The sequence below is a fragment of the Lepisosteus platostomus genome, chromosome 7, assembly GCF_059453375.1.
Source record: "Lepisosteus platostomus isolate fLepPlt1 chromosome 7, fLepPlt1.hap1, whole genome shotgun sequence".
Classification (NCBI taxonomy): domain Eukaryota; kingdom Metazoa; phylum Chordata; class Actinopteri; order Semionotiformes; family Lepisosteidae; genus Lepisosteus; species Lepisosteus platostomus.
This window is the reverse complement of record NC_142617.1, coordinates 62,349,358-62,360,453: the sequence shown is the minus strand read 5'-3', so window position 1 is coordinate 62,360,453 and position 11,096 is coordinate 62,349,358. Positions and strand designations below refer to the sequence as shown.

At 39.1% G+C, this 11,096-nt stretch overlaps 1 protein-coding gene across 1 annotated transcript; it reads left to right on the top strand.

Moving 5' to 3' along the window:
- Positions 1-316: 316 nt before the first annotated feature.
- Positions 317-8,959, top strand: sh2d7 (SH2 domain containing 7). The gene is made up of 8 exons (XM_088641632.1): positions 317-621; positions 1,450-1,589; positions 2,420-2,601; positions 3,680-3,769; positions 4,149-4,314; positions 4,465-4,668; positions 4,861-5,772; positions 6,744-8,959. Exons 1-8 carry the CDS (start codon positions 579-581, stop codon positions 6,786-6,788), a joined length of 1,782 nt encoding a protein of 593 aa, XP_088497758.1. The 5' UTR covers positions 317-578; the 3' UTR covers positions 6,789-8,959.
- The last annotated feature ends 2,137 nt before the right edge of the window (positions 8,960-11,096 follow it).

Genomic DNA, 11,096 nt, shown 5'->3' with positions numbered 1-11,096 from the left:
GTTTAGTTTTTCAGTGTTGTACTGTCTCAGTCCACACACTTGAGACTTTTTTTATGTTTCTACTAGTGCTTTCAATACTTTAGAAAGCAAACGACGTGGCCTACAAATTGGGCTGAAGAGTTTCGCGCCTAGAAATACTAAAGGTGCCAATCGATTGAGTAGCAAAATGTGAAACACTCACAGTGTTAAAACAAAAATAACAAAAGTAGTCACAGGGATGCCGTCTGTGTGTACGAACCGTGTTTTCCTGTTAGATCATCATGTGCCTCGCTGCATTAACGCCACCGGCACTGAAAAAAAAAAACCCACAGCCGGTTTTAGCATTTACTTTCCACTCATCTTGAGGAAACTCTTTCTGGGTGAAAGCCCTCCTTCCTTCGTTTTCTCTTTTTTTCTCATGCAAATACCTATCACGTCTTCAGCCATGGCACAACGACTTCATGAACTTTCCGTGCTCATGGAAAGAAAATAAATGTCACCCTTGTATATACAAAGAGTTATACTCCTATACTCCTTCAGAGTGTCTCACCAGCTGCACTACGCGCATGCTGTCATAGAGTTATTTTTGCCTTTTTGAAATGAGAGTTAAATCAAACCATGCTCACTGCTCCGTCACTTCAGGTATGTACTGGTGTTTTCGGTCGTCATCGTTTATATCTTCGGTGCATTATTAAATATTCCAGCGCACACAGTCATAGCCTAAAATAAACCGTAACATTTGTTTTTTGAAATTGAGAAATACGTACTCGTTACAATAAACTGGTACTATTGTGATTTTAGTAACAAAGTAGTGTAGAGATGACAATAAATGGTGTAGCTAAATAAACTTTCTATTTTTTAATTATATGAACAAATTCAGTTTTTGTTTTGGGTTTTTACCAGAAGTACAAAATTAGTAAAATTGCGATTTGCGATTGGCACTATTTTAAAAACAACCGGCAAAGAACGTCTTTATTCATAAAAGTGCGTGTGCGATTTGCACGGTATTATTCAAATATCTGCTTCACACGGTGATTGTTGGTGATATTTTGGCAAAGTTCACCATATTTCTGCAAAGCCTCGCCATTCAGTTAAAAGGACCGGTTGCTGCCTTAACTAGAAACTGCTATAACCTGTTTTCCCATATCCGTATTGTACCTAAAAAAGTAAAATGGGTTCTGTTGTGGTTGCCAATCCTCAGGTGGTCACCGTTATTTTTCATGGCTGTTTTTTAGGACTGTTAAAAAATATTAATTACAGTATGTGTGAGCATCCCTTTGTGAGAGGACAGCGTACCGCGGAGACAAAAGATATCAATTGAAGCAATGGGGGAATTCATCAGATAATAAGGCCATCTCCCAGGGTCTCACAACTGCCTACCTGCTTTACAAAAGATTGTGAAGACTGTTCCACTGGAAGACATTGTTTATATGCTCATCTGACATTCTGGTTTTCTTATTTTCTGCACAGGTTGTCCATGGTATGGCTGGCCTTTCTTTCAGTATATAGGTCCCGGTTCTCGAGCCTACAACACCTCCATGAAGAAGCCCATGGATCACAAACTGCCGAGAGCACCCTTCTTTCGCACCTGGCTGATGTTTTGCTTGAAGGTCAGAGACTATGCTGCTGCCCTGTTTAAGGCCAGCTTCTAAGGATAAACATTTGGATTGGTTTGGCTTTTTCGCTATGTTCAAGGATTGTTTCTGAGAAGTGTGGAATTCGCAACCACAAATAATAATAATAATAACTATTGTTATTATCATTATCATTATTATTATTATTATTATTATTATTATTAGTTCCTACACAGCCAAATTACAGTGAGAAAGTAAGTTGCTAGGACGACCGAGTCCAAGACAAATTAGAATTTGGCGCTGATTTGGTTTTATACAGAGGCAGCCAAAGTTCTTGAAAGTTTGGGTGGAATAAAACCAGAAGATACTTGGACACAATTGCTCTTGGATATTTGTGTGAAGTCTTGGTCTTTTTTAGTTGGAGAGTACCTATAAAACCTGCAGGACTCTAGAACTGATATTACCCAACACAAGGATGCTTGTGTAGCAACCCTTGAGTCATTTTTAGAATCTTGTTCAAATATTATTTATCTCAGAATGTGTATTCTCTTACATTTTACCCATATTGTTTTCTTATGTGCATCATTTTCTGCTTCCCGATTCATTGCGTAATAAAGGGAGCTTTAAATAGTTTTTTATTTGCATGGAGCATAATAAATATATCCCAAAATGGAAGCAGGAACAAGTGTAGTAAAATGTGAATGTGGGGCTGGGTAGCCAAGGGGAGGTGAGGTAAGAGAACAATGCTGTCGTTCAGGGCCCTGTGCGGGACGGTGACGTACTGCACCACAAAATAGGCAAATTCACCTCCCCGCTGAGCCGTGAAATTTAAACCTGTTCCACCCTTTTGTCTGTGCATTCTTCAGGATCAGGCTCCAGAAAAGATGGACCAGCGGAAAGCTCCGGTGCCTGGGACAGAGCCCCAGGCAGACCACGCAGAGGGGATGCTGAAGGAGCTGGCACTCAAATGGTTTACGGAGACGCAGGCCCCGCTCATCCTTCGCAACGGCAACTTCCCGGACTGGTTTCAAGGCTTCATCGCTAGGAAGTAAGCAAACCACAATGACACCAGCCAGAAAGGAACAATTCCATTTTCGCAGGTGGTCTGGGAGCTTGCAGGCGGAGGATGTTGCTTTCAGAGCACTCACCTCACCTGAAATCAGCTGGAATCTGAAATCTCTTCAGCAGACAGTCATAGGTCTTACAGTGCATAATTTCTTAATAACACAAGCAAATGTTTTTTTCTTATTAAAAAGTTATTGGGTTGCTTTGTTATCCATCTCTTTTTCATTCCTGCTGTAAATCAGAGGTCATTTCCTGGGGAGACAGCTGTCTTCACAGTACCAGGAAGTGAATGGCTTGAGTAATCAATTCCAAAAGACATTAGGAAGGATTTGATGTGCAGTATGTCCGGCAAAGCGAAAAAATTGGGTTAATAGTTTTATTGGCTATTTAGGTTGAAACCAAAAAAAAAGAAGGCAACAGACCATCCGGGAATTGAACAAATTTGCTTTGTTACAGTAGCTTGTTGTCTTTTAACAATTAGGATCATGTATGTATTAGAAAAGGGCTTTGCAGCTAATATAATTGTAGTAATATCATTTCAGCTAGCCATAATGCAAGTCAAAATACAGATAACTGTAGGGTGGTCTAAATTCAGATATACTGTAGAGTTTTAGATTCCAAAAAAAAAGCTATCTTTCCTTGCATTTCCTAAATGGATTACTGTTTTGACTACTGTTTTAGATTAGCTGTACTGTAAAATATGGTACAGTATATATGTAAAATGCGATAAGAAGCACAACAGATTTATAAAGAAAAAAAAAGATTAATTTCTGGAACAGTTCATTTCCACTGAAAGCAAAGTAATAAGTGAGTTTAATAACACATTTTGATTATATTTGCTGAAACTGGTGGAGTTTTATAAAGACAAATGAACAGTTGAGTGAAAACGTTCAAAAACAGGTTTTCCCTCTGTGAAATACAGAGCAGACTACAGCTGTAAACTATGTGTGATCTATGCTCTCAGTGCAAGGAGACAGCAGACCCATTCCATTACTGCTGACATTTTCATAGCATTTGAATGTGACATTCAAAACATGTGACCACCTCTTCATCTTTTACAGGGATGCTGAAGATCAGCTCAGAGATAAGCAGCTGGGATGTTTTCTCATCAGGCTCAGCGACAGAGCCATAGGATACATTCTTTCCTACAAGTGAGTTAAACATTCATATCTTTGTCGGCAAGAATGTTTTTTTGTTTATCTGCAATCAGGAATGCACAAATATGCACAATGGAGGGGGAGGGCGGCAAATGTATTGGCCGATTATGATCTAAGAAATTCAATTGAACCACAGTTTAGCGGTCCTCTCCGTCTCTGATAACCTGATTTATGCTTATTACTTCATCATTTGTGTAGCACGTGATTTACTGTAAGTTTCCGTTATGGAGACACTGAAACATTCTCTTGTACCTTGTTGAGGCCAGGCATGAATCCCTATGCATCAAGCAAGGATCAGAAGAAAAATAGATTTTGTTTCTGATATGCAATATTTATTCCTGGCTGATTAGAAATCCATCCTGTTTCATTTCAGAGGGAAAGATCGCTGTCGACATTTCGTTATCAACCAGAATAAGGCGGGACAATTTATTGTTTCGGGAGACACTGAGACCCACTGTAACCTAACTGACTTGATAGAGTACTACAAGATGTCTCCCATCGAGCCCTTTGGAGAGTTCCTCACTGTCCCCTGTTCAGAGGTGAGGCCACACTGCCTTAATTCTTTATACTTTCTTGATTTGACTATCAAGGATAACAGTTCTGCATTATTTCTTCTTATCCCAGGATTTCATATTCATTTAAACCAGGGTCAGTCGGCCTTTGGATGACAGGTATCTGTGTCTTTGCAGAGTAACAACGCTGAACTGTATGACGAAATCCAGTTCTGCCAAAAGGCGAAGCCTGCAGTCAGTGTCCAGGCCGTGAAAAGCATATGGAATCAACGGAAAAACACAAACGCTGAGCAGCCCCCTGAATTACCGCCAAAGTACAATAAGCAACTACACAAATTGCCTTCAGATTCCTCATTTGAAAAAGTTCCTCCTCCGATCAAGGTAACTTGAAAACATGATTTGCATATCCAGCAACTGGGGTTGTGCACAGTTATGTACTGTACATACTCAGTCAGTTGAGGCTGTGTTGAACTATAGCATGTTAAGAATGCTATGACAGGAAGGATATTTTGTTAGCTTCTAAGTACAGGAGATAAAAAAACACTGTGAAAATCCATTCTACTTGCCTTTCAGAAAAGTAACCAAGCACCAGGTCCTACACAGCAGAAAAGAAGCCCACCCCTGAGGAGTGTACTGAGTGGCTCACTGGAAGACAAGTCCTCACAGAGAAGCCAAGTCCTATACGCCCAGCTGGACCAAGAAAAAACAAGGGAGAAGGCTCAGCTCCCGTCATCCAACAAAGGCAGCCCAAATAGGTCCAACCGCAACCAGACTGAAGGTGCAGCGACTAACAGGAATGGGAGAAGGGGATCCAGCCCGGCCTCAAACTGCCTCTACCCGCGAGCAGAGGAAGCGCAGCTATTTCCAAGCCAAGCCCCAGAGCCTAGGTGCAGCGACACCACTGTGTATTCCGAGCTGACGCTGGTGGAGTGCAGGAGCAAATCCCTGCCCTTGCTCGACGACGGCTCCGACAGCGGTCAGGACTGTCACCCTTACAGAGCGCATACCCCCCCGGCCCTCCAGCTCCAGCGCTCCCCTAAACTGCCCAGGAAATCAGCCTTGTATTCCGCCCTTGGGAAGTGCTCCTTTAAGGACGCGGGGCCCCACAGCGCATCGTCTCCCGGCCCTGTTCTTGCCAGTAGCAGCAGCCTGGACAAGCTGTTGAAAAACCCGCTCTATCACGCAGTGACGGGCTGGCAGGCTCCCCAGGACATGACGTCGCTGCTGCACAGGGAGACATGTGGTGGCCATAACCCCACAGTGACCTCCCATCCCATGGCAGGCCCGCCCCAGAGCACGGATAATACTTACGCGCAGATTCCCACTGAGCCGACGCCGAACAGTTTGTTCTCTGACAACACCTACGAGCAGATCCCTGACAGGCCTCACAAGGGCACCTCTGAAACCCTGGCCTCTGTGAACAACACTTATGAGACAATACCAGACAGGGCTCCCAGACAGTCAGAGGCCACCTGTGGTCTGAAGGTAAGTCTCGCTTCTTTCTGATCATGTGAACAATTCAGAATGAATCCAGTCGTTTACAGCTCATTAAACTGATAATATACTCTGACTGCATCAAAATCTACCAGGGATTTTTCATTCAATTTATCCTGTATGAAACTTACCCTCTTGTGCAAATTTGAGTTTTATAATTGCTGCAATTTATAATATATGGATTGTCATAATTAAATTGTCATAATTGAATAAACTGTAACACTTCAGCATCAGATGTGTTGCTTATTACACGTTTTATTTCGTCATTCCTCCAATAACAGGTCAAAATGAACTTATCTTGTGCTGCAAGGTGTTAGGTGTGCCATGCAGACTCAAAGCTAAAGTAATACTGTATGAGACTGAATAAGCCAAGCAAGCTCCCTGACGTTCTTTGAAAAAGACGTCTCCATAAACCAGTTGTCATTCAGCCCTTCTAGTTTCTGGATGCATATACAGTAAACATATAAAACATATAGAACGAACTGGGATGATGACAACCAAGCCACTTTTGTACCAGCTGTACAAAATCTTTTCCCATGTTGTTTCTTGATGCTATATGCCGTACAGCACAGTGCATCACACACAAGTCCCTGTCTTTTACAGTTTGCCTCATGGTTTCCTCCTCCACCTCTGCAGCTTCACTTCACTCTGCATGGGGGTACTCGAATGGTCTGGCCCTCAGTCAGACCAGAATCTCACTATACCTACTGTATATGCTCAGGAAACATCCTTCATCGCGTCTTATTCTTGAGTGTTATTACTCGTGAAACATATATTCAGTCCTGTAATATGTTCTACCTGCTGCTCTTTTTTAAAACACTTTGTTGGATAGACCTCCACCTCAGTCAGTTACTTAACTCAAGGTCAATGTGGATTTAATTTGCTCACAATTGTTTTTCCAACAGCTGAGATGCCTAACAGAAAGTCACTAACCATCACCTTTCACTTTGTTGTTTCTACAGAATGCAAACTGGCGAAGATTCTTCCCAGAGACTAAAAAAAAATAAAGGAAGCAAACCCAATATAACAGGACCAATGAAGATGAGCACTACATCTATTCAATTCTGTTGTGGAAGACTCTGTTGACAATACTGTACATGTAGCAATTATCGTTCAATTTCTGCTTTTCAGTTATGGCAGGAATTCATCTCTTCTCCTTCGATAGAAAGATGAGATAACATTGCCTCACACTACAGAAGGCTAATATTTGTAAGCAACATTCCTACTGCCTACTAAAATTTAATCAGTTTGAATTAAATTATGAATATTTAAGCTTTTGCTTTTTCACCGATACAAAAAAGAAACTGTAATGTCTTATGATAAGAAATTGTATTTATATGAAATGTTAATATTATAAAGGAATCATTGATAACTGAATCCTTTTCTGCTTATGGAGACGTATGACAGTGTGAAGCACAGTATTTAACAGTCTTTTTTGATGTGATTTATAGTGTATTTACACTTGTGATACCTAATTATCAGACGGTCATCCAGCTGAGTAATTTGTGATGCTTTTTCATATTCCTCTGAGAACTTGCAAAATAATTTGAAAATGTTTATCAAGGCCATTTAGACATATCTTTCACTCAAGACCAAATGTGATGGCGAATTAATAACAGCAGATACAGTACATTGTTTGGTAAATACTGTTACTGTTGCTACGTTTGTGAAGTAGTATACAGTAATTGAAAAAAGCTACATTCTGCAAATAACCCTAAGGCTAGAGTTAAGAAATGGTTCGAGTTTTATTACTGACAGGCAATTAGTTCTACAGTTGAGGTTGATTATTACAGCTTTTAGTGACTCCATTAATATCCATAAAGTATATTTGATTTATAAAACATTTATAAATAACATGTACAGAAAGCCTGTACATGTATTGCAGATTTTTTGAATTTTATATTAATTTTATATTAATTCAAATTAGTTCAATTTTCCTAATCTAAAATGGTGAACTTTTTCAAATGTCAAGCCCTCAGGGGAAAACAAAATTGAATCTCTTTGTTGATTGATATTTAACTTGTTTTTACTGTGTAAATACTGTGTATTTCATTTTAGGGCGCTTATAAGATAAAGCTATTAAAATCCCCTTGATATTTTGATAACTCAAGCATTTTTTACCCAAATCATTGAACAAAGCCATTTTCTAGATATCAACATGAAAGTAATTTGGAGGTACTGTAAGTTCCAAACATTAGGTGTCAGTTCCACTAAGAGTTGGCTCTTAAGCCCGGAGCTTTCCATCATTCATTTGTCCTATACCTTCAATGAACCTTAAGAAAATTAAATTTAAAATTAAATATGTTCTTCTCTTGAAGAGACAAACATACTAAATTCTATTCTGAAGCTTTCAAGCAATTTAGAATGCACTGTTGAGATTTTATAGTTACAGGATAAACTGTAAAAGTGGGCTTTTACCGTTTTAACATCAAAAGTCTTTTTTTTTACAGTTTTCCAGTGAGTCCTTTTATTTTACAATTTCAGTTATTTTAACATAAGATAAGATATTTTTTTTCCTTTCACAACATGCAGACTGACATTTACGTGGTACAGATTGTTTCAGAGAATGACGTTAATTGTTCCTACTGTATCTGATTCTGTTGTTTTGTCAAATATTTTTACATATATACTACAGTATGTGTGTTAGCTCATCGTCTTCAGGATCGGTAATGTGAACACACTGAAAATTTAAAATCCTTCATTTATTTCTCAGATAAAATGTTATCTGTGTAATATAAAACTATAGAGAAAAACTTTTTAATGAATTCAACATTCTAATATGTAAAATATCTAATATCTACAGTAATGTGTAAATATCTGAAACATGAATGTTGTATCTGTATATTCAAAGGTTGTATAACTATCTTTGTGAGTGTTTTATTTAAAATATCTAATTTATTAAAAATGGGTAATTATATTATTTATAATAATAGCCTTAATACTCTTCATCTCAGTGATTAAAATGTAACACTTTATATTATTTTCCTGTAAAGGAACTGGGGATGATACTACTGTATAAGAGAGGTGCTTTAATTTATTTTTCTAGAAGAATTGTCAAACAATTTGAAATTTTCTGTGTTTAGGGACATAAAAATTTATAAACATCCAATATCTAATTGATTTGCCTGTTCTTGTTGTTTCTGCCTCTTTCTTGTTCCATTAAAATCAGCATTTTAAACACCAGTCCCTTCTTTAACAGGAGTTAGTGGAAAAAAAGATTCATGAAACCAGCCCCAGGCAGCATGATGGCGCTGTGGTTAGCATTGCTGTCTTGCAGTGGTAGGGAACTCGGTACAATTCCTGGGGCACTCTCTATGTGGAGTTTGTATGTTCTTCTTGTGTTTTACATGGGTTTCTTATGGGTGCTCTGGGTTCCTACCACATCCCAAAATCAAAGACAAAATGAAGTTTATAAGAAAAGTTCGGGAGGGATGACAACAACCAAGCTCAATCACTCAGCTGTCAGTAATTGGTAATCGCTCCTGACAATCCATTCCCTCAGCCAAGCGGGTTAAGCTACAGTCTCACTCCATGACGCTTTCTTCTTGGCTGTTGTCATTCCTCGTGAACTGAGGTTAATTGGCTCCTGCAGGCTTGGCCCTGGTGTGAGTGTAGGCATGCTTGTATCTCCACAGGTATGTACCTTGTGATGGACTGGTCTTCCAGGGTGTAGAGTGTGTAGGGAGTAGGGAGTCCTCTGTACACTATCGGAGTACCAGGTGAGATTAATACATTTGTGAACCTGCAGTGCTCTAGTCCGTGGTTTTGTGTTTTTCTTTATCATTGATTTTTTTATTCTCTGTTGTGTTGCCAGGATATGTGTTGCCTTACTCATGTGATCCTATTTGTCAGGATGAACTGACAGAGTGGGAAGACAGCACAGACCTTAGAATGTAAGCAATGAGGTCAGGATTGCATTGTGAAATCAAATCTCTGTCCTTCTTAAAACAATGTCCTTCTCAGCTTGCATCTGTCTCTTATATGCATCTTTTATATTGCTTTTGCTTTGATTATTCTGTAGTCCAGTTTTCAAGACCGGGGATCAAGAGATTTATCTTGTTGTGGTTGCCTCTTTAAGTCATTTCAAATCCAAGTCGGTGAGTCAGAACAGTCAGTTGGCATTGACTGGAGCTAATTCTACCAGTTTCTACCAGCAAAAGAATATGCAAGCAAAAAGCTCACAAAGAGAAGTACTAGTCCTTTCAGTTCTACATTACCAATGCCATGCTACCCTGTACTTGAGAGCACACTTTGGGTGAAACACTTAACATTGTTTCTGCACATACCACTCACCAACTCAACTAATTCTAAACACATTCCCAGACAAAGCTGATGAGGAGGCACAGTAAAACAACCAACATGTTTCAGGCACAAACATACTGTATCTCGCCACTGTGCCCCCTGGAAGAGAAACAATCTCTGTTTCCTCCTCTCTGCCTGTAATGGGAAAAGTTCAGTTAACAGTTAAGGGGCGGACAGCATCAGAATTTGCATGGTAGAATATTAACGCAGATAAGTGCCATCAGGAGCACAGAACATCAGATAAGCAGAGACACTAGTCATGTACAAACTTTGTACTGGAAAATGGATCTTAGTATTCACCAAGAATGTCTATCAACATTAGATCTATGGGCCAAAGAAAGGCAAACATTTTTGGCAGCATTCATCATATAGCAAAAGGAAATGTCACATTTAGATTAAAACTCTCCACTTTAACACACCTCTCTAAGTGATTTTTTAAAATCTCTTTTCATATTAATTAATCAAATAGTAAGAGTCACTGCTTCATCAAATTGGTTACTCATTTTTTTGTCAGTGTTGTGGAAACTGACATTCCTTCGTGCAAATCTAAGCATTTGCCTTTCATTTCTGACAACTTGTGTACTTTACACACTTAAACTAATTAATTCTTAACAAATAATACAAATTTCAAACAAAAATGGTCACAACTGATAACTTGCCAGATTAAAAAAAAAGAAATAGTATCTTAATGGAACTGCAATCCCAGCTGAAGTTTACTGAGGTCATGTAGCAATGACAACTCATCTCTCTCTAAAGGAAGCTTAATTATCTTCAGACAGAAGCACCTACAGGTACAGTATAATGTCATTTGTGGGTGTGGAAGCATAATGATTTTATTGAAAACTGTATTTTGTCTGCCTGGAACTACTGATTCACAGAGGCACTTAGACACTCTGTCTGCAAATATGTTTAGCTAAAAGAATAGGATTGATGTCATGAGAAATAAAGTGGTACAGTTGAAAACTCCACTGTTGGTCACTACAGTGAGATCAAGTCACTACAAGTAGAAAAAC

Coding starts and splice junctions, on each gene's coding strand:
- sh2d7 (XM_088641632.1), top strand. CDS start 579: ATGAGAGTTAAATCAAACCATGCTCACTGCTCCGTCACTTCAG. Junction 3,770..4,148: donor GGATACATTCTTTCCTACAA/GTGAGTTAAACA, acceptor GTTTCATTTCAG/AGGGAAAGATCGCTGTCGAC. Junction 4,315..4,464: donor TCACTGTCCCCTGTTCAGAG/GTGAGGCCACAC, acceptor GTGTCTTTGCAG/AGTAACAACGCTGAACTGTA.